Source organism: Ptiloglossa arizonensis, chromosome 13 (genome assembly GCF_051014685.1).
Source record: "Ptiloglossa arizonensis isolate GNS036 chromosome 13, iyPtiAriz1_principal, whole genome shotgun sequence".
Lineage (NCBI taxonomy): Eukaryota > Metazoa > Arthropoda > Insecta > Hymenoptera > Colletidae > Ptiloglossa > Ptiloglossa arizonensis.
Genome location: NC_135060.1, coordinates 5,455,001 through 5,477,420, shown reverse-complemented (window position 1 = coordinate 5,477,420; position 22,420 = coordinate 5,455,001). Strand labels below are relative to the sequence as shown.

The 22,420-nt window shown below is 42.4% G+C and overlaps 1 protein-coding gene across 1 annotated transcript; it reads left to right on the top strand.

Annotated features, from left to right (window-relative positions):
* Positions 1-10,861: 10,861 nt before the first annotated feature.
* LOC143153964 (uncharacterized) lies at positions 10,862-20,115 on the top strand. The gene is made up of 7 exons (XM_076325656.1): positions 10,862-11,289; positions 11,348-11,470; positions 12,623-12,685; positions 14,834-14,896; positions 15,043-15,084; positions 15,164-15,238; positions 20,041-20,115. Exons 1-7 carry the CDS (start codon positions 11,230-11,232, stop codon positions 20,113-20,115), a joined length of 501 nt encoding a protein of 166 aa, XP_076181771.1. The 5' UTR covers positions 10,862-11,229.
* The last annotated feature ends 2,305 nt before the right edge of the window (positions 20,116-22,420 follow it).

The window sequence follows — 22,420 nt, the reverse complement described above, 5'->3', positions numbered from 1 at the left end:
CATTTTCGATTCGTTTTTGCATAATCGGCCCCTTTCTCGACTCTCACCGCCCACACTGGGATACTCCGTCCACACCGAGAAGTTGCACGAACATCTCGCAAGGTGGACGAAAATCAGAAAACTATAAGCTACCGAGTTTCCAATTTTTGTTCTTTTTCCGTGTTTCCTTCCGTGTTGCAAATTAGGGCGACGCGTCCGAATCGAGCGAAAAACGTTTCCGATATCGAAATCTATCCCGATTTCGCGTCCCCGGACGAAAGCATTCCTAGACGCGAGGTCGTTATTACTTGAGATCTCGAGCGCTGATTATTCCGGGTCTAACCTTCCGTTGGTACCGCGTCGTCTGGACGTCTCTATCGCTTCTCGGTCGTCTCGCTTTCTCCCCTTTGCGTTTTCCCTTTCCGCGCGTACCCGGAGCATCCCCCGGAGCGTCGAGTTTTAATTACACATATTTTTTGTGCGAGCCGCTCTCAAGACTCGCGGTATGCGCGAGAAGGGCCCTACACGACGGCGACGTGAATATTCTGAATTTTGACGGACGCTCGACGCTTCTGGCATAGCCATCTCGACGCCGAGCGTCCGCGAAATCTCGTTTCCCGCTTGTCGCGAAAAAGTATTCGGCGCGGTAGCTTCAAGTTCCCGTCACGGACGGGACCCAACCGAACTTCGTTTCGGAGCACGACTTTACCACTGCGTGGCTGCGAACGACGAGTTTCGAGTACCGCCACCGGCTTTCGAGGGTACAATGCCATTTACGAATTACCGATGGATCGTTGGTCGTTACCGAATCCTGGCCCGCGCTATTGCGATGCAAACGCAACGTACACCGCGATTTATATGCGACCAGTTCGATCGAAACGAACAAATGGACGTTCTTTCGTTTCGTCTCTCGGTTTCACCGTTTTCGAGCCAAGATGCTCCAACAGTGAACACTTATACTCCGTACAGTATATATATATATTAGTGTGTGTATTAGTAGAATTCTCTCGAGAAATTTCCTTCTGGAAAAAAATCCTTTCGAGAGAACGTAACGATCGGAAATGGTACTCGTACTTCGCGGTTTACTTGAATTATCGTCCTTCGAGTACTCCGAAATCGTGTCTTTCGTTGACGCGAATATACATTTCGTGCATTGGGATACCGAAAGCTGTTCGCAAATATTCGTGCAACAATATCCAAATACGCGTTACCGTCACCGTGTTCGCGTTGAAGGCAGATGATCGTCGTTTCGCTTTCTATGGGCATAGAACCGAGTCCTGTACCGTATAGGTTCTTGACACGTGTCGTGCATCCTCGCGAGCGACCGTTGAACGATGATTGGCGGCTTCCAGTCACGTGGATATTGGGTGTCGGATGATATTATTCGGTAAACTTGTTCAGGAATATCGTAACGTTCCCAGGAAATACAAGGTCGGTTGTCTGGTGTGGCTGTGAGCGTTGTGTTCGTAAGAAATGGGAATTGCGCACGTGCTCGTAACGGGGAACCCAGACCCCGCTGCAAGGGACGAGACCTTTCGCGTTTTCTAACTTCCAGAATCCCGTGGCGGGGGTTGAATACGGTTCCCAGAGTCACCGCTCTTAAACGTAGGGTGTGCTACAGAACCACTGCTTTTTCACGAGGCCGGTACTTCAGTTCGTCTGACACCAACTCCCGTAAACCGAAGTGTCCATTCCATACCGCGTCCGTCCTTCGACTCGAAACAAAATATCGCGACAGATTGAATGCAGAAACGGTCGTGAGGATTATTCGGCTGTCTTTCGTCGAGCACTGTTTCGAACAGATTTCTTACAAACGTGAAACAACGATTATTCGCTTCTTCTTAAAAGTAACAACGGTTCTTTTTATTTCAAGTGTACCGATTCTTCTTTACTAAATTGCACAGCTTTCCGCTAAGTTAAAAGAAGAGGGGATTCAAACGCCCATCCCTACCTGAACCGTATGTTCTATCGTAGCAGAAGGAATAGATTTTAATTGCACCCCTGTTTCAATATGTACACGAATACGAAGCTTGAAGATTACAAACTACTGAGATTTCGTTCCTGTTCATATTTAATATCTAAAACGCCTGTTTTATCTCGCAAGTGTTGATTGATACAAAATAGAACATTATATAATATTGACAGTTTTCCTATACGTGGAGTAATAAACATGATTCTGAAATATAATTAATTTTTCTTAACCGAGTCAAATATTTTGTACGACACGATCCGACTTGACTCCAGTTATTTTTCACAATAGAGGTATTCAAATTTAATATTGCTATTACCGCATATAAGAACAGGTACTTTTAAATAATTGAAAAAAAATATATACATCAAGATTACTCAAACCGTTCGAGTTTCGTTCAAAAAGTAAATCGACCGGTGATTATTGGGACACCCTATGTACGTAGGTTTCTTTACTATGTAAACATTGCTTTTCCACGGTTATCTCTGACAACGTACTGTGCGTAAATCACTTGGTGGCACGCGGAAGGAATGCGGGTCTAATTGGACAGAGAAGACTCGTCCCACCTCGCGTTTGTTTTCGGCTCTAGTGTACTATTTGCCAAAGAAGTCGCGCATACCAACCGGAGCACTTGAAGAAGAAAGTGAACGAGTTAATGGTGGTTATAGACCAGGTGAACGAGAAAGTTCTCTTGGCCCTGTAACGTCTCGCGTGTCATCAAGCGAAGCACGCACAGTAGCTTACTTAGGTATGAGGAAAAGAAGAGCGTTGAAAGGGGTGGCAAACACGTAAAGGGCATTTAAGCTGGACAATGCTCGTGTGACAAGTAAAGGGTTCGTTTCGGTTGGATTTGTCACATTGTTGCGCATTTATCGATTTGTTCGCCAATCGAATTAAACGGATCGATAGAAATACAAGTTTTTAAATTGTAAAGATCGAACTCGTGTATCCGCAAAGTTCGGGTAACCGATACGGTGAACATCGACGAATAGAACTTCCGTTGAATGAAAGTTCTACAAGGGCTGTGTATAAATTTTCAGAATTATAAATAACCGTGGAGAAACGAAACGTTTGAGAACCGCTGATCTATTTTATACATTTTATACATTTTAGATACGCATCCGGGAATCGTGGCCGATATTTTCGTAGCCGAGTAAACGAATCTGAATAAAACACCGAGTGGTTCTCTTTGTGATTAAAAGTGTGAGAAAAAATGGCTAGAAATGAATCAAACGTTACGGATCAAAGTAAATAAGAATAGAGGATAAATTCGCGATAGATTTTCGAGCGGTTTCAAACGCGTTTCTCTATTATCGAAGATAAATTCAAATAATCTCGCGACGCGCCTACGGGACAATTTAGTAATTTAACGTACTCTGCTCGATCGCAATAGTTGGAATAATATTTCGCGTGTTTGACTCTACAGGAAATAATTTTAACGAAACTTCCCCCGTTTCTGATCAATCTTCCCTTTGTACGAATCTGACACCTTTGATATTATCCGATGCGGTCAAATATTTCGTAAGAACGTAAATTAAAATTATAGCACGAAACGATGCCTACTCGTAAGTACAATTTTTTTTTTTTATCATTACGAGTGAACGATACGTTTCACGCTGACCAAGTATGCCCTGAACAAAGTCACGGACATTCTTATTAGGTAAGATCCACGATTAACGGTAATCTTCGTAGCTAACGATATATTTTGAAAAGAAACACTTAACTTTTGTAATTAAAGTATAGCTACGTACGAGCCGCGCCTGCAATACAAATGAAAAAGTTATCTTCGTGCGGTTTATTCGCCGGCCAGGTGGAACGTACTGTACGTTACGAGATTATTATCGTAAGTAATACTGTAAGTCTCCACAGTAATAAAGCAACGTACGAAGTTGCACACATTTATGCGCTTTGAAACGCGCCCCGTGCGATATTCCACCCAATGCCGAGTAAGTATCGAGCTTCCGACCATAACACCGTACATTTATTCGAGACTTTAAGTGGGCAAATTAAACATCCATGTATTCCAGGAAAGATTTGCTTTAATGCGCCATCCAGGATAATTCGAGGGCTCGCTGTATTTGAATTTAAACTATGCGCCATTGGATATAGTCGTACTGACCTCATCTCTAGAATGTGCAATTTCGCGAACGCGTACCCGAGAAATCTCGAGAATTTTCTACCGTACGTGTGCTACTTTTAAGAAATACCCAATCATAATTTTATCACAAAACCCGTCGAGTGACACTACGCGATGAACACGAGTGATAGTGTACTCTAATCGATTTATAAGAACAGTAGACGCGAACGTGTTTAACGTTCACGATCGATTTGTTCGTGTATACCGCGAAACGGTAAATAAAATTGAACGAAACCTAAAACGGGGACGCTTCTCCCGGAAATTTTCTAAAATCGCGCACGAACAACGCAATCGAATCAAATTGACATTAAAATAAGCGCCGATACACGTTGAACTGATCGTTCGCGATGTTGCGTACATCGAACTTGTAAAAATTACAAAACGAATTCCGTTCGTAGTCTATTCTTCGCGAAATTGTAAAATATTTACGCTGATTATCTTTAGCTTCGCGAGTAAGAAAATTGATCAACGGAACTTGTCGTATTTGCGAAGAGGAACAATCGAACGAACAGTGTAGCCTAGAAGGGGATCAATTTTGCGGGAAATAATTACGCGAGAAATAATTGAAATAAAACTTTCCGTTTCGATTCAATGAAATTGTCCGTAAATCTCTGCGACCGTGGTACGCAACGTGTACGAGTGATAACGTATAAACGAAAAATACTATTTTCTTATAATCAACTCGACGCGTTTTGAATTTAAACGCGTTAAGTACGCGAAGAAATATCCGCGAAGGTGAAACTTATCAGTGGATAGGGCGCGTATCCTGTGTATCGTGAAAATCGATTTTCTCGAAAACGAAGTTCCGTGGAAGAAAATGTTATTCCACGTTTTCAATTTATTTTTGCACGGAGAGTCGCCCTCCTTCCGATTGTTCCATTAAAATCGAGCGATTAAACGCGGAACACCTTGCGAATACACGGTTCAGGTAAAGAGGTTTGATGCTCGAGTCGTTGAAAAGAACGAAATAACTCTGAATTAAGACGGGTACGAGAATCTGTATCTCGTGCTTCGATATTCCGATAGCGCGTCGCTACGTGTACCGATGGTTGACGCCCAACGATTCGTTTATCGCGTAAAGTTCCTTTGTCGTAGTAGAATCGCGCGATAACGACAATAACGAACACAGAGCCGCTGACCTCCTTCGGTTACGCACTCGTCGCAGTAAATAGAGGCAAGTTAATTATTCGCGATATCGGTACCATGGAAATTGAGCCCGATAGACTTATTTCGCAAATCCGCGTTAATTAAATATTTTACTTCGCTCCTTTCGACGGGCATCGTGCGCTCTCGAATCGTGATTTTCTCTGTTAACGCCCGGTGCGTAAAACAAATAAATAAAAAGGTAATCGAGGTCATCTGCATTAATAATTTTTTAACGAATCCAATCTAACAAATTCCTGATCCGTATTCGCCGGTGACTGGGGAAATTTGCATTTTTCAACGTTTCCAATGCTGTCCTGTAATTGGAACGTTTCAAAATTTCGCAAACATTTTCGGTAACGGGCAATCACTCTCTTTCGCGCCGGGCTTTACGCGGAAAATATTTTTCAAAATTAGAGCAACGTAACCCGACACGCGGATTTACGTAAACCGCCTAGCGCATTGTCTAAATTGGAGATCGGTGGTTATCTAGAAAAAGCGGAACGACAACTGGAGCAAGTATCCATTCTTCCCGATTTTTGTTATCCATCGCTGACCCCGGCGCTCTTTTATTTATGGCGTTTCGAATTTGTTTTAATTTTATCCGACGAACCGGACTTCCGACACCGCCATTCCGATAGCGAACAACCATGAAATCCCGTTTCCGGAGCTAACTGTACGCCGTGAAAATATTTAACTGCGACCATTGGTCAAGATTTTTCGAGAGAAAATAAATGTCACACGCTCGAGCACGTGTACTTCGAACCTATTTTCGCGTCTTTGTTCGACAATTCGGTAGGAAAAATACGCTCTCGCTCGGAGAAAAACGTTAATGTTATTTAAACGGACCGCCGTACCAACATTCGTCGCAATGAAATATAGTTTTGCTCGAATGGAATACATTTTTCTGATTTTTTACATAATCGTCGAGTCACCGGTCCGTGTAATACACAGGGAAAATTTCAATTCGCTTTAATTGTTATTCCATTCTTATTCCATTTGCATCGGACTACGCAATCTTCAGAGTTAGATGAGGAAAGGGCCAATTGATTTACGAGTACCGTTAATCGTCTATTTTGATCATTGTCCACGAATATTCTAAGCAAAGTCACGGTTAATGATTGAATTATTTTAAAAAGAAATTCGAAACGAGTCGAATCCGGCCCTATGGTAAAATCAGCATCCGAACGAGCGACAAATATAATACAATTATTCTACAAACTTTCGTAGCAGAGAACCATTCCGAGGTTTCGCAAATATTTTGAGAATATTTCGAGAAAAATTAGTTCGGTTCGAGTAACTCCGAGCGAAATGAAACTCTCGAGACTGAAATATTTTTCACGGAAACCGTTTCTAGAATACGCGACGATAAGGTTATAGATTTTACGGTCCGATCTTGTTTCAGAAGTGACGGAAAGAATTTTTCTCGAAATTGATTTTCACATCGTCGAGTTCAGCGGCGAGCGCACCATCGTGATACAAATTCGGAGAAACGTACAACGAAAACATTACCGATAGTTGATTTTCGTTTAAAAGCCACCCTTTGAATCTCGAAACGTGCCACGGCACTTTGAAAAACTTACCTCCGAGTTGTGTTTTACGTGCTCCAGTAAACGAGACCTATTTCTCCTCGGCAGTTTTTTTCTAATATCAGAAATGACAGAGTTATTTAAATTGCTAAGCCACGGTGGCTCGCCCTACGTAACAATCGGCGAATAAAAGGCGAAGTGAAACTTCGCTGAAATTCGAAGAGTCAACCGTGCCGGTGAAATGTTCACTGAAAAGCAAACATTTCCTACATAGCTTCAAAACATTTTCAATTTACGCCACAATTTACAGAGACGTCTTTTGTACAGCTGCACTGTATTCCCAGCCAGGGCTGATATCCTGACTTTCCATTGGAACGTCCAAACGTCGGCAACGAATAGTCATGAAATTCTATTTCCGACGCCATCGGTTTAATGCACAACCGTAGACACTCAACAGAGACAAGATTCGAAAGAACGAGATCAGCATCTGTCCGTGGTTACGTCGATAACTATACACCGACGTTTTCGTATCGACGATTCGATTTTCTGTCATCGATGCTAGCCTAATGCGTGCCAGACATCTAACTCGTGTCCCTTCGATTTCATCGTTCTTGTATCGCAAATACCGCGAGCACCGTTCAACGTTAAACAACATCGGGACCACTGGACGATAAAATGTATAGACAAAAAATTCACCGATAACGTTTTATTCTACGCGTGCTGTGAACGTTTTGAAACAATCAGTTACGATCGATACAATTTTTGCCCATGTTTATGTAGCTTATAAAAACGTAACGGTGCAATTTCCTTTTTGTATGTTAACGTACCCGTGCAAATGGATTCGTCGTAGAACGTTTCGTATTTGTTTTACGATTGTTGTACAAAAAAATAAATCGATACTCGTGTCTTACGAAACGAAGATAAACGAGTTATTCGACAATTATTGTATCTTTTGTTGCTTCAATTCGAGAAGTTTACAATTTTCGAAAGAGCTACGATTCGAAATTATTTTGCATTGTATTTCCAAAAAAAAACGAGTCACCCAACGAATCAATTTGTTTCAAAATGAACACCGAATAGAAAACAATAGCTAATGTATCCTAAGTGAAACGATTTTGGCAACTCTCCCCTATCTGGACGTTCGATCGAAATCCGAACCATTAAAAATTTTTATCGTCATCGACGGCCACGAGAGACGGCTCGATTGAAATCCCCGGTGTGTCGATTTCTGTTTTCCGCGGATGATCAACCAGTCCATTAACTTTGGCAACACCAACAATTGCGGAGAATATCTCCCGATTGAAAAATCATAGTAGCTCGCTGAAACAATGCCAAAAGTGTATACATACACAAACGGTGATGTACAATGGGAACATTTTTCATCGAAGAAACCCCGAAGCGAGTACAATGTAACCGTATAATTTTGTATCGATAGGATCGGTATTTTTTATTTAAACGAAATGTTTCATCAAGAATTCGTCTCGATGTTTCTTTTTCAATAAATTTCGGTGCGACACGTTCTGCGATCGCCATCGAAAAGATTTCCAACGATGACTGTTCGTAACTCGAACATCTTGTACCTTCGTCCCAATGTCGATCAATCTTGTGTGGTTTTGTTTCAATTTCGATGAAAGTTTGCGAGTAAACGAAGGAGAGAAAACTCTTAGATCCGGGTACTGTTGAGAACGTGAACCAAACACACGATAACGCGGAGAAAACGATAGGGACGATCACTGGTCTCTCGGGGCCAGATAAAGACGACCACTGGTCTCGTAGGACCCGATAGGGTCAAACCTCGAGCTCGGTAGACCCGATATGGACTATCCCGAAATCATAGGGTCTGTTGGTAATGAGCTTGGACACTTAGGGACAAATAGGGACAACCATTGGACGCGTCGGACCTAGTATGCACAACCCTGGATTCCTGTGACCCGATAGGGGCAACTACCGAGCTTGTGCTATCCGATAAGATCAACTCCAACGAGCATAGGATCCGATAGAAATATTCTTGATCGAGTATAGCTGTAACTCGTTCCGTAATGTATCGTTGCGAACTCACGTCATCGGTATTCGATCCACGATTATTGGTATCGATAGTGTAATCACGGTGCAGGGGGGCAGGGACAGATTCTTTCCTTACGGAAAGGATAAACCAATCGTAAAATCAATTTAAAGAATGTCCGCAGAAATAAACATAAGACCTCCACTTTTAAAAGTGAACAAATTTGATCCCTCTGTTTGAAATTTCTCGTGTCGTAAATTGATACAGAATTATACTAGAAGGGAAGAAACAACGATGAACGATAAATCGAAGGTAAAATAAATGTAAAGAACGTCTACGGAAATAAACGAGAGACCTCTACTTTCGAGAGTGAACAACTTTTATCGTTTGATCTAAAATTTCTTACGTAAATCGATGCAGAATTCTACAGGAGAAGGGGAAAGTAACGAGATGGTTTCTCCCACCGCGAAGGACAATAAATCGAAGGTAAAATAAATTTAAAGAACGTCTACGGGAATAAACTAGGGAAGCCTCTATCGGTAGAATAAAAAAAGAAATCTCGCATCGAAATTTATCGATGTCGCCTTTGAACGTCTGTAACGTGTTTAACGGATCAAAGATCGACGATATCGTTAAGAATCAATGGATATCAGAATTTACAAGCACGCATCGATATTGTTACGAGTGTCTCGGATTTATTGCGACACGAATCCATTCGGTGTGAGGTAACAATCTCGAAACGACGAGTAACAGTGCGATAGTATCGCCGCAAGGTCGATACTATTCGATACATAGGTAACCAGGTTAGGTTTCGATAACATTTTTAGTTGCACCTCGTTTTTTACACATTCGTACACTTTTTTCTTTCATTCTTCTTCTTTTTTCATACATTCTGTACATCCACTCACACGTGACAAAGACGTTTAACGATCATAATAATTTGAACGTTTCGATACGAACTGATACTCCATTTTCCAGCATCGACGCTATTGATTGGATATTACTTCCATCGTCGTCAAGGCATGTCCGTTCCGTGGTCATCTGTTAGTTATCGATACGCTGAATTCTGATACAAAGACCCATTGCCTTGCAAATTAATAACCTAAATATCTTTGAAACTTGATACTCAGAGTCCAGTTAATGCCACCTCGTTTAACTGTTTCTCTATACGGCGCTGTTCCGTGAACACTCGAGAGAACCAATTCTTCGACTTCGAACGATACCAACGATCAAAAATATAACAACAATGATAATAATATAAAGAGCAAAAAATAATTGTAGATTCGTTTGTACTATCTTAATTTCAATGGATAGTACTCGAGCAGAATGTTCCTCGTTTCGATGGTCAATTGGAGCAAAATTCACCGCTAAGACGACGAATAAATATTCATAATTAATTTTTCCATAACATGGCACGGATGCTATAGATCAATTTCTTCGAAATTTTATTTATTCCGAACAAAATAAGTGTGCACAAAAGAATCGTTTCAAATTTCTTAACAATTACACACTACTCCTGCACAAGAAAGAATTTAATTTACAAAGGGAAGAAAATCGCACATAAAACGTTCCAATATCTCCGAAAGGGTCCCATCGACCCCTAAAATTTCCATTCTACCGTAACCTCGAAATAAACAAGAGGTCTCCAGAGAATTTCCATTCTACCGTAACCTCGACAGTTTCTATCGAACGATAACCTCAAAATTGTCACGAAAACATAACCTCGACGAGATCCTTTACGTTTGGTACATCTCCCATCGGGGTTACACTTCGAACAAAGTTTCCGAAATGCTTTCTCATCTTAAAGAACTGAAAGAAACCATCGATGGACGTTCTCCATTTCTCAGAATCCAGCGTGTACGATCGAAGTGGAAGATACCGCCGGCGAAAAATTGAATAAACGTCCCGCGATTATTACGAAAGAACACGAAACCGTAGATGGACGTAGCCTCGGTAACCGTGATTCGAGAAGCGTTCGTGGCTCGTGCAAATATCGAAGGGAAAAGGTACCGGGGATACTGAGCAGGGAAACGAGAACGGATTCGTCGAACTGCTGCCGAATAGATACGGAAGCCACGATCACTGGAAAAGATAATGTCGTTACGAGGGTGTCCATTCTTGCCGGGGAGCCCGCGGCGGGATTATCGTCATCGTCACCGACGTTGTTTGAATATGCCGCATCAATTTGTACCGTCGATGTTTACTGTTATCGATGTCCGGTGATCGATCACCGTAAACGGGAGGGGGCGCCCCTCTCGGATCGTAGGAACGAGAGACGCGAGCGTTCGCCATTTTCTGTCAAACGGTCCGTCAAAGCTGTCAGTTCTCTTTTTTTTTTTTTCTTTTTTTTTTTTTGTTCCAGGTTGATACTTCTCTCCTCTCCTCCTCGTTCAATTTACGCGGAACGAAATTTACGCGATGCCCGTGACAATCGCGACAAATTGTCAAGTTTACAACGCGCAGACGTATCATGGACGGCGCAAAATTGCAGAGATATTATCGGACGAACAATTTCGGGCCTCGTTGGTTGGTCGGTACACCACGTTCATTCCCGTTACGAACGAAAACGACGAATCCTCCGATTTCAGATCTACAGATTCCTGCTGATGGACGCCAGACTGAGACACGCGATGCACATGGGCACCCAGTGCGGGATCGTTACGTTCCTCACCTGGATCATGATCCTGATCGTTCTTGTTTGCTCGCTCGCGGTGAGTCGCAACGATTTTTCACCGTAAACTGTGTCCTAATTGACACGTAAACAACGAAATTGTCGATCGATCCTTGTGTGCGCAACTAAAGTGTTCAATGTTGGATAACCACGGTACACGCAACATTACTACTACTACTACTACGCGTACTAGGTTGTTCGATAAGTTTCATCGTTCGAGAAAACTTACCGAACGATCTGTTACGTCTTCCCGTAGTTCTTAATTTTCTTTTCGTCGTTCGATGAAACTTATCAAATAATCCATTGTGTCTTCCAATAGTTCTTAATTTCCTCCTATAATACAACGGATACTGTTTGGAACAATCTGAGCAGAAATTTACTCGAAACTGTGATACAGCTCCGTGCTGAGATCAATCGTCTCATTTCCATGTTTGTATACCTGTCTGTGTAATTTCTTTGCGAATATTCGTTCGTAATTACTCGAGTTACGCGTGTTTCGTCTCGTATGGATATCCGGATATTTTTAGAGCGCACAAACATCTTATCGAATTACATATTCCCCGTTATGGAAAACGAAACGACATTCCGAAGAACCCGATACAAGTGGGTACTCGGTTGTGCACGCAAGGGTTCGTCCAACCGACCGAGAACAATTTTTTCCAATCTGGACGGGACGATAAATTATCCCTGGTTTCTTTTTTCGTCGTGTCGATCGGATGGGACGCTGCCTAACGCAGTTCCTTGTTGCGTAGTTTCGCGTTCGTTGTTTCCCCGGCGATGAAAATTTATCGGGATGGAAGATGATTCAAGAGCATTGTCGCGGAGTTCGTGGTATCGCGTTCGCGTCGCCGAGCCTTGTGTTTCTTCGGGTTTCTCGAGGCCCCGGTCAACGCCAGGATCGAAAGTTTTGTCGATATTTAACGAGCGGAAAGGTTAACTCGATTGGACGCGAAGTTGCCCGCGCGTCGCGTCGCCTCGCGTCGCCTCGCGTCGCCTCGCGTCTCGGGGCGGTTCCGTTTTTCCTCGAGGGCGCGTTTCACCGGGATTCGTGGGAGCGTTCTTTATTTTTAAAATGCGAGAGCACCGGCATCGCGTCCGTGTTAAGAACGACGGATGCAAAGTACCGTGTACCTTCCCATTTTATTTACAAAACTCGTTTATTAATTCATCTCCCGTTCGACATCGATCGCAGACCGCTGGAACGAGTGTCTCGAACGAAAAGGAGTTTCTGGCGATGCAAAAGGAAGCGGAGAAGGTACAGTGTAAAAGTGAAAAGAATACCGCCGGCGTGGAATTCGAAGCGGAATTTTTTCACGAACGATCGTCTCGACGTTGCTCGAGATCAATCGCGATACTTCGTAATACGCTGGAATAATTTACACGCGTTCTTTCACCGTGTACCTTTCCACGATTCATTTCCCATCTGTCCAGACGACTCGTGTCAAGTTTCGCGTTGATCGTTTCGACGTTTTAAAAACAGCGGGAAATTCAAATCGACCGGTGACGATTGGGACACCCCGTATATCTCCCACTCCGTTGCACGGTGCTAGGCAACGAGGTTCGTCGCGTCGCGTTACCTACCCCCGCTCCTTCCACTTGAAATCTAGCTTATTTTTACAGCTATGCTGATCGAGACTTGGTACAAAACTGAATGACAAATTTTATGCGTTTACGATGTACACACGGTAGAAAGATTAATAACGACATGGATAATCTTGCACGCAAATTACGCGTTCGAACTCGATAATGTAAAATAGAAACGAGCAAAGGCACTGTAAACTAATAGAAATAACGAAAATTCTCTACCAACCGAGGTACAGAATTCTTTTTAACGTACTTTCAGTACCGTAATATTCTTCTAGTAAATTCAAGTTAGAAACTGATCGATCGCTCGGTAAATTTTTTGTCCTTCGATAAGAAACGTCGCTATTAGGTTCGTCGTTTTATTTTTCCAAAGATGGTACTATCGTTTAACGAACGTGTGCGAAGTTTCGCGTAGATCCGTCGACTTCGTGTATCTCTTCGTAGTTGAAGTGTCAAAAACGGAAAAAAGGACGAAACTTCTCGGAACCACCTGGTATATCGACAGAACCGAGACGTAGCATACTTTCCTGAAAACTATTGATTTTTCGAGTATTCGGTACGCTGTAGTTGTCACCGACGCTTGAAATTTCACTAATTACATCAAAATGAGCAATCCCTTCGCAATTGAGCCTCGTAATTTCCAAAGGGAGTACCTTGTATGCAAATACGAGAAACGTACAGTAAACGTGTTCGGAGGATACCCAGCTACGTGGAACGAAATAAAGTAACTCCCTGATAAAACGTAGCAATGTCGGGCCCTCGCGTTGCTTTTCAAGGAGGGACGGTAGCGAACTTGTTCCTGTAGTCGACCTTTCCTATCTCGAGCCGAGACCCAACCACGTGAAAACTATCCGACAAGGATAGTAACGAGATACACAAAGAGCGAACGCAACAGCGAGCACGGCTCGCGTTACAAGCGCTCGGTCGCCGAGCTTCAAAGCGATACCGCTCGCGTATCGGTGTGACGACACTAACGCGACCTAACAACTTTTCCTCTCCCTGTTACAACCTCGCGAGAGCATTACCAACGAATCGACGAGGTTCTTCCGATCAAAACGAGACCGAACACGACCATACTCCGACTGTTATCCTTGTTCGTTCTACGAAACTATCGATCGCGTTTAATTAAAAACGATCCGAGCAAGGTCGTGTTTGGACTTATCTTCAACGGGAGAACCTCGATAATTCGTCGATAATATTTTCGAGAGGATACGACGGAAAATATCGAAATTGATTCGCGTTGGTATCGTTGCAGCGATACGCGTCGCTTTGAAGTTCGGTCGGGGTTGATTTTTCAAAAGCTACCGGTCCAAGATCGTAAACAGTGGTGGGAATAATTCAACGCGCTTTACAGAAGGAACACGGGGCCTTGTCGATTCGTCGATAATATTTTCGAGAAGATACGACGGAAAATATAAGAATTGAACCGCGTTGGTATCGTTCAGCGATAAGCGTCGCTTCGAAGTTCGGTCGAGGTTGATTTTTGAATAGCTACCGGTCCAAGATCGTAAACAGTGGTGGGGATAATTCGATGCGCTTTACAGAAGGAACACGCGGCCATTTATCGAGGAGTTGTTATTATTGTATTAATTTATGAAATACATTCCGGTCTCGTGTTATCGTAAACGCGTAAAATCCACAGTCTAGGAACGACTGAGAGCGTTACTATCGTTAATTTATGGGAGTGTACGGCGGAGAGAAATACGGATTCTCGTATCGCGAACATCCCCACGGAGGTATTCTTTACGGTTGCTTGTTCCAACACGTTCGATCGTGAGTGGATACAACTCTGGTGGTAACAATTAGCGTCAATTTGCAGAAATTCCCGCGGAAGAAAAGCGTGACGGACATCAGGCCGGCTTACAACTGTATTCATAAGCACGTAAGTTTGTTGCGGACGGGACCGAGCGAACCTTCCGCGCAAACCGAAAGTGCATTTCGTTGTTTTGCTCTCGGTTTCGCCTCGACTCCCGAGTCCCTTGCAACAATACGGTTAAAGTAAATGGTAAATTGCTTTCTGATTTCCAGCTGCAGCAGACCGACGTGTTTCAGGAGAAGACGAAGAAAATGGTTGGTCCCGTTCTCCCCCCGCTTGGAATAAATTTCCCTCCCGAGCGATAAACTTACCAGAGATTCTTTATTTCGACAGATCTGCAAGGGACATTTGGAGCTCGAGATCTTGGGCAGCAGAATCAACTGTATCAACAAGCTGTTAAAACCGGAGGTACGATGTTTTAAAACATTCCCGTCACGGTACGCGTTCAAATCTTTCCTTATTATTCGTCTACGAGAATTTTTACATTTCAATCACCGATCCTAAATTTCTGATCCAATACCGATCCACGCCGCAGAGCTGCAAATTAACCACTCGGTTAATAGCTTTCGTTCAAATCGAACGATACAATTTATTTAATTACAATCCGAGCTTCGATTACAAGTTTTGCGGTGTATTATTTCGGTACGACAAAACTACGCGAAACGACAATACGGCGACAACTCGTGTTACAAAATCAATCTATAAATTAACACATTTTACGTCGACACGCACGAAAGCTCGATTAACCGATACTCGGGCAACGGGTTCTGTATTTATTTCCGGTAGTTGATGAAAGTGCTCTCGAAAAATGGTTTTTTCTAATATTCGATAAAGGCGTGGATATTAAAAATGAAAGTAGAACTCGATTTCGATGAGGTATCGGTGAAGTATAACGAAAATACGACATCTTGAATCGAGAGTCGCATAATTGACACAGAACGAAACGCAGTGTGCGGCGTAACGCGTTACCCGATCGAAATGCAAAGATTATTCGTGGCAAAATGAATTGAAAACGCGGATGAAAACTTTCCCGTTCGCGCTTTCGTTTGCGAGGAAAACAATTTTGAAAATCGGTTGAGTGCTCGATTCACGAACGATCCTCGTTGATTTTTCCTGCAATCCCGCTGGAGGAGCAATAAAATTCAATTTTGGTAGGACTGACTCGCGCGATCGACCGGAAGAAGAAAGAGAGAGCACTGCGGTGGTCGTCGCTAATTTTAAGAGTCCCGCTCGTAGCGTCGAGAACAAAATTTCAATTAGAATTAAACGAGTCTGATTAATAAACGCTCTTCGCCAATTACACGGTAAATTTAACGCGTAACGGTTAAATGTACGATTAATATTTTTCGTACAAACGAAAGTGACGTGTTTGTTCTGAAAAGAAAAAAAAAACACTTTCATCTTTGATAAAATCGCTCTTATGTTCGTGCAAGTAATTTCGACACGTTGTTGCGTAAATGTCGCACACCTTAACGTGAATCCCATTGGAACGTAATTGTGATAATCCGATACGCACGTGCATCCGATATTCGAAGTCATTTTTCTTGACACGGAAACGCGATACGAGAAAAGTATAAAATTTCGTCCGTAAAAATTTAAGCGTATAGTCAGTCTGCCGCGAAATCGATAAAATCGATCAAATTGTTAATATCGAGGGACAGACGAACGGTTCTCTTCGACGTGACGTTTTACAAGACACTCTATCGACATAAAAATCGAATTATTCAAATTTTAAACGGACAATAATCGCTCGAGTAACGCGTACACGTTTTAATTATTGTACGTGTGCAGAGTGGGAACTATTTGAACGAGCACACCTAAATGTCTCCGTTACTTACCAATATACGGAGAGGTAATTCGGGTCAAAGAGAAATCGTTAAAAAGAACAATCGCGGTGAAGGGACGAAAATCTACACCAAGGTCATTTTTCGAGATTTGTAGGTCACCCGTATATATATATATATTTTTTTTCTTTTTTTTTTTTCATTTTCAACCGTGTACCGTATTTCGAAAGCTCTCGTCGACCGTCGGTGATACATTTTCGGTGAATGAAAATTGATTGTATCGCGTTTTATTCTTCGACCTGCGTCTACCACGATCGATCGGCTCATTGATACCAATCTTATCGCGTTTATCGTGTCATGCGAACCTATTAAGACGTCCTTCAAACGGCATTTATTATTCATCGAACTACCTGTACGGTTGGATGTTCTAATAATAAACATTACCGTGCTTGGGTGAGCATTTTTTGTTCCAATTGACCTTCTGCTAATCGTGCACGACCTTGCGCCGTAGATCAGGGTTATAGATGAAATTATATAGACCGGAGAGGGTATACCGGACTACTCTTACCGGGGCCACCGATAACTTACGACGAAACGCCAAACTTTAGAGCGAACAAGTACTTCTCTCCACCTATTAAATTAAAAGTTACTCTAACTGTAACGTCATAAGTGGCCCCTACCGAGATCGCAACACATGGACACGCGCAGAGACACACATATATATATATATATATGTACGCGCGCATATACACAGAGGTCAAGTTTTAATAACAAGTAGTTTAGCCGTACCACTTTGCACTTTTGTTTCGTTTTTCTTTCTTTCACTCACTCCACCGTGAAATCTATTTTCGTATTTACAGACGGTGACACAAAAACGGTGGACAAAATAAATAAATACTATGTTGTTCGATAAGTTTTCTCGAACGACGACACTTATCGAGCAACCTGGTAAGTACTGTTCGATAAGTTCTCTAAAACGACAACACTTATCGAGCAACCTAGTAAGTACTGTTCGATAAGTTCTCTAAAACGACAACACTTATCGAGCAACCTAGTAAGTACTGTTCGATAAGTTCTCTAAAACGACAACACTTATCGAGCAACCTAGTAAGTACTGTTCGATAAGTTCTCTAAAACGACAACCGTTATCGAACAACCTAGTACAGACGTTTACCGACGAAACAATGCAACCGATATTTCCCCGAATAAATATCACCCAGTTACGTTTACGAATCGAAATCCGAGCGAAATAACCTTAACGAAATTGTCGATCCCCGGTACGAAAACGGTGTTCGAAGATTCTCAACGATTCGAAACTCCGTTGGAAACCCGCCGCCAGACGACGAACGGAATGGACAGCGTGAAATGCGAAAACTACGAGCTCGTTGCCGGTGAATCCCGACAGTGCGAGGGGTGTTTCCAACTGGAGTCTTCCTCTCGCGCGGATCTTCTGCTCCGTGGTTATTATACCGGCGGCGTACCCTTCACAATAGATTCTCCTACAATTACAGCAGCATCCGGGGCGCGCCGTTCATCACATTTTTAACAAAAGCGCGGGAACGCTAATAGACAGAATATATCATATAGATAAGACGTAGGATGCTCGTTGAATCTACCGTGGATGGAGCGGAGCGGTGCTCGCCGAAATGTCGCGTGACGAGTTAACTCGGTTGTTCAACGACGACCGTGTTAAACGGAATTCGTTCGTAAGAAACTGAACCAACGCCGCGTGGGAAAAAGTGTGATTTTACAACGCGATAATCGCCAAGTCCGAGAAGAGGAAAACCGTCACGGACACCGTTCTTGGTGGTCCACCGTTGCGGCTCCCTACCCGAAATTGGATTAAAACAATTAAAAGTGCTCGCGGCCCGAATAGGACGCGATTCTCATCTTGTTAATTCGGGAACGAACTTGCGGGGATTTCACGCGGTTCCGGGTATTATATATCGCGGGCCTCGATGTATATCTTCCACCGACGGATTTAAAACAGTCTGGAAACTTTTCTACCGTTGCTTCTTCTTCTTCTTCTTATTCTTATTCTTGTTCTTCTTTCGTAACGACGACGGTATGCGAGAGCTACGCGGAGATACGGTATTACGTTTATAATTACATTTTGTCGTGCGCGAGTTGCCGCGGGGCTGATGAAAGGGTGCCATTTATCAATTTCTTCGTTCGACGATGCAATAAGGAAAACATCGGGCACGCTATTGAATTTTCAATTACGCGAAAGGGCTTGCTCGTCGAATCGCCGCATTAAAATGTAATTGCGACAATACGACCACGTTGCGGCTGATTACACGCGGAAATCAGCTACGATAAGGGGACCACGGATACGGAGATCTTTCATTCGCGAAATAAAGAATACGGAAATTCGTGTTGCTCCGCGATTTTTTTTTCTCGGGAAGGAACCATTTGATTCGACCGCGTGCTTCCTTGGATATTTTTCTTCTTTTTTTTCTTCTTCTTTCTTGCGTAACAACGACAGAATCGGGTAATCGATTTTTAATCGAGAACGCGCGAAGGAAATTACGAAACTTTCCATTTTCGATGAATTATTCTCGGTAAATGACGCGATTTTGTAACGCAGTACGCGATTCGATCCGGGAGAAATGTTTAATTTAATCCGCAAGAACACCGAATCGTGAGAATCGAATTTGTGCGATACGATTCGCACGGGATAAATAATATTCGATTGTTTCCGATAATACGGCCACGTGGCGGCCGGGATCGTACAATACGTAGCAAAGAATGAATCAATAATGGGAAGAAAATTTGTTGGCTTACGTTTAATTCCCTGCAGTTCGTTACAGATTAAACTTGTTAGCGGCAATTACATCGGAGAATGAAGTTCCGTCGAATGCTACGAAAGCAAAGTCTAGTTGAATTATGGATCCAATCTCGATCGAGTACGATATTAAAAAGTTATTGAAAAATAACACAACCGATCGAATACAATGCTATTGAATCTGGAAAATTTGCCTCGAGAAACTTTCCAACGTTGCAATACCGGACGATTTAACTCACGAGACAGAGTGCACAGTTTAGATAAACTTTTAAACGTTTACGAAAATCAACGCGCGTTGCCTGATATAATTACGGTTCAATTTAAGGGGAAAATGGAATTCGATTGTCCAACTTTTCAACTTTATCGTGGATAATCGATAACGCGAAACAACGCTGTTTTGAAAACGTTGGTATTTCGGTAAACGAAAGTATCGATAAAAATTTAAGGGACGATTGTACTCTTGAAATCGATCGATGCGAGAAAAAAAATGTAACGTGTACGGATTTCCAAAATTTCGTCGTTTCTTGTGAATTTTTGAATCGTCGATCTTTCCTACGACGAATGAAAAATATTCGTCGATCGATCTTTGTTCTTATCTCCGAAGAGAAATATTTTCATCCAGACGCTCGTGTATGTTTCAGGCGCAATCGGAATGGCGGCGAAGCAAGTTACCGAAAGTGTATTATCGTTCCATTAACTCGTCCACATCGAAGTAACGGCCAGCAACGTAACATTGACGTTAACCAAGTACAAATGCGCCCGGTAAATAATTTCAACGACTCATTATCGCGTCATCGTTTCGTAATGTTCGTGATCGTTATCAGTGCGGTACATTGCTCCTCGAAAAATTCGATACACGCGTCGATAGCGAAAAGACCGTTAAACGATCGATAATTGAAATAAGTATTTGTCCTTTGTGCAATTTTTTCAATTCGATTCGTACGTGAGTCCGTACGTCGGTGAACGTTTGGCGTTATCGAGTTTCCTGTAACAATTTCAAACCTTTTCGTATCGAATATTGAAAATATAATCGGTGCAACAATAAATCAGTTTTTTCGGTCGAGTATTACATTTCGACGCGTTATACGTTGGTTCGTTTCGTTGTTCGAATCGTAATTAATTTCCCAAATAATTTCTATTCGTTTTCAATTCTCAGCGCGAAAAGTAATCGTGAAATTCGATCGGTTTTGATTCGAATTAAGGTCGGACATCCCGAATTAATATTGGTAATAGAGATAAACGTACTCTAAATGATACATTATACAAAATGTTATCTTTATTTTGCGTCCGCGGCATGAATCATAATGTAATTAGCGTTTAACGAGTTTAATGCGGTTTAATGCAGTTCAAGTATATTTGCAACAAATTCCCTGTAGCGGGAAACATTATTTCCATCGAAATACCTATTTTACTTTAGTTTCGATAATGCGGTACCCTCTTTAAATGTTTGCACCCTAAATTTACATTAATTCCATTTTCTACGAACGATTTTCTCCCGCCTAAATTTCACATTCCTTCAATTATCAACGAAACGGTACTTTAACTCTATTAACGTTATCCACTTACGTAGTATTAAATTTTGATAACAATCCGAGCAAATTTTACACAATCTTTACTCTGTGCAAAGACTTACGCAAGTACTTCTTTCGTTTCAACTTTTTTATCGAAACTTCCGTCTCTCTCTCTCTCCCTCTCTCTTAAAAAATGATAAATTTCTATCTCAACTTATACTATAATATCATTGATCCTCGGAGGAGGTCCCAAAAATACAATAGATTTCGATCTTCGAAGCTCGTCTCGATATTTTTCGTACAGATGCATACAGATGCATACAGATGCACACAGGTGCACAGAGATCGAAGCAGCACGGTATTGGTAAAAATTCGTATTTATTATCTCGTTGCCAGGAATACATCGTTACCAATAATTGTCCGTAACCTCTACAACTGCGCTTCACGAGTACTTTCGCAAGTGTAGATTAACTTCTTCTATCCGTTAGCTAGCAGCTTCGGTACGTGTATCGACTATTCCGTCCTTGTCTCCGCGTTCATTCAATTAACTTACTTTTCCGCAATTTAATTCCAAGTTTAATCTCCGACCGATACACTCCGGCTCGGTATATTCGTCCAGCTTCCCTCTTCGATAACTCCCGCAAATATTGTTTCGATCTTGAACAACACTATCCGATTGTCCCGGTTCCATTGGACTCGTATCCAGGCTCTCTCCGCGTAGAATCCAGGGCTGATAATTGCAACGACTGGATTAACGTTTCCAGGGGATCTTTCTCTTTTTCTCTGTGCACGATCCACGACCAAGACACCACGGTACGTTTTCGCGCTCCATTTCGTACGTTACGTAACGTACGGAGCGTATTGGAAATCGCGGTACAATCGAAACGGAGGCAATTCGTCGTGCAAAAGCGAGTCGAAAACGTGGAACGAAATCTTTCCGCGGAAGGCTTCCCTTTCCCGCAAATCGAATTCGAATGTTCTTCGAGGCGCGCGTGCGATTCGATTCTACTCGGCTCGTTCGTACATTACCCGTATCCACGGTATTAACTGTTTTAATCCGATCCGACTGCAGACGTGGCCAATTATAACGGTGAAATTGGAAAAATTTTTAATTTCTCGCAAAAAATGGATTCCGCGTAATCGTTTTTACGTTCGCGAGCCATGTTCGAAGTTACAAGTATCAAAAGCGAATTAAGACCGATTAAATTCTCCTTTTCACATTTATTACATCGGCCAGCTTCTCCCACGATAACGTAAGTTACGAGTGTCAAGGTTTCCGAACGAGTAGCGAGAGTTAACGTACTCTCGATAATTTGAAAATATTCCAGAAGACGACCTACCGAAAAAATAAAGATAAAAATAGTCTAAATATCGATTGGATCGCTGTGACGCGTGTTTGGGGAACAACGAAACATTTGATCGAAAAGAAGAAACGTTTCTTGCCCTCCAGGATCAATTCGGTCGCGTCTCTGGTCAGGAACCGGTAAAATCGATGGAGAACGGACAACGC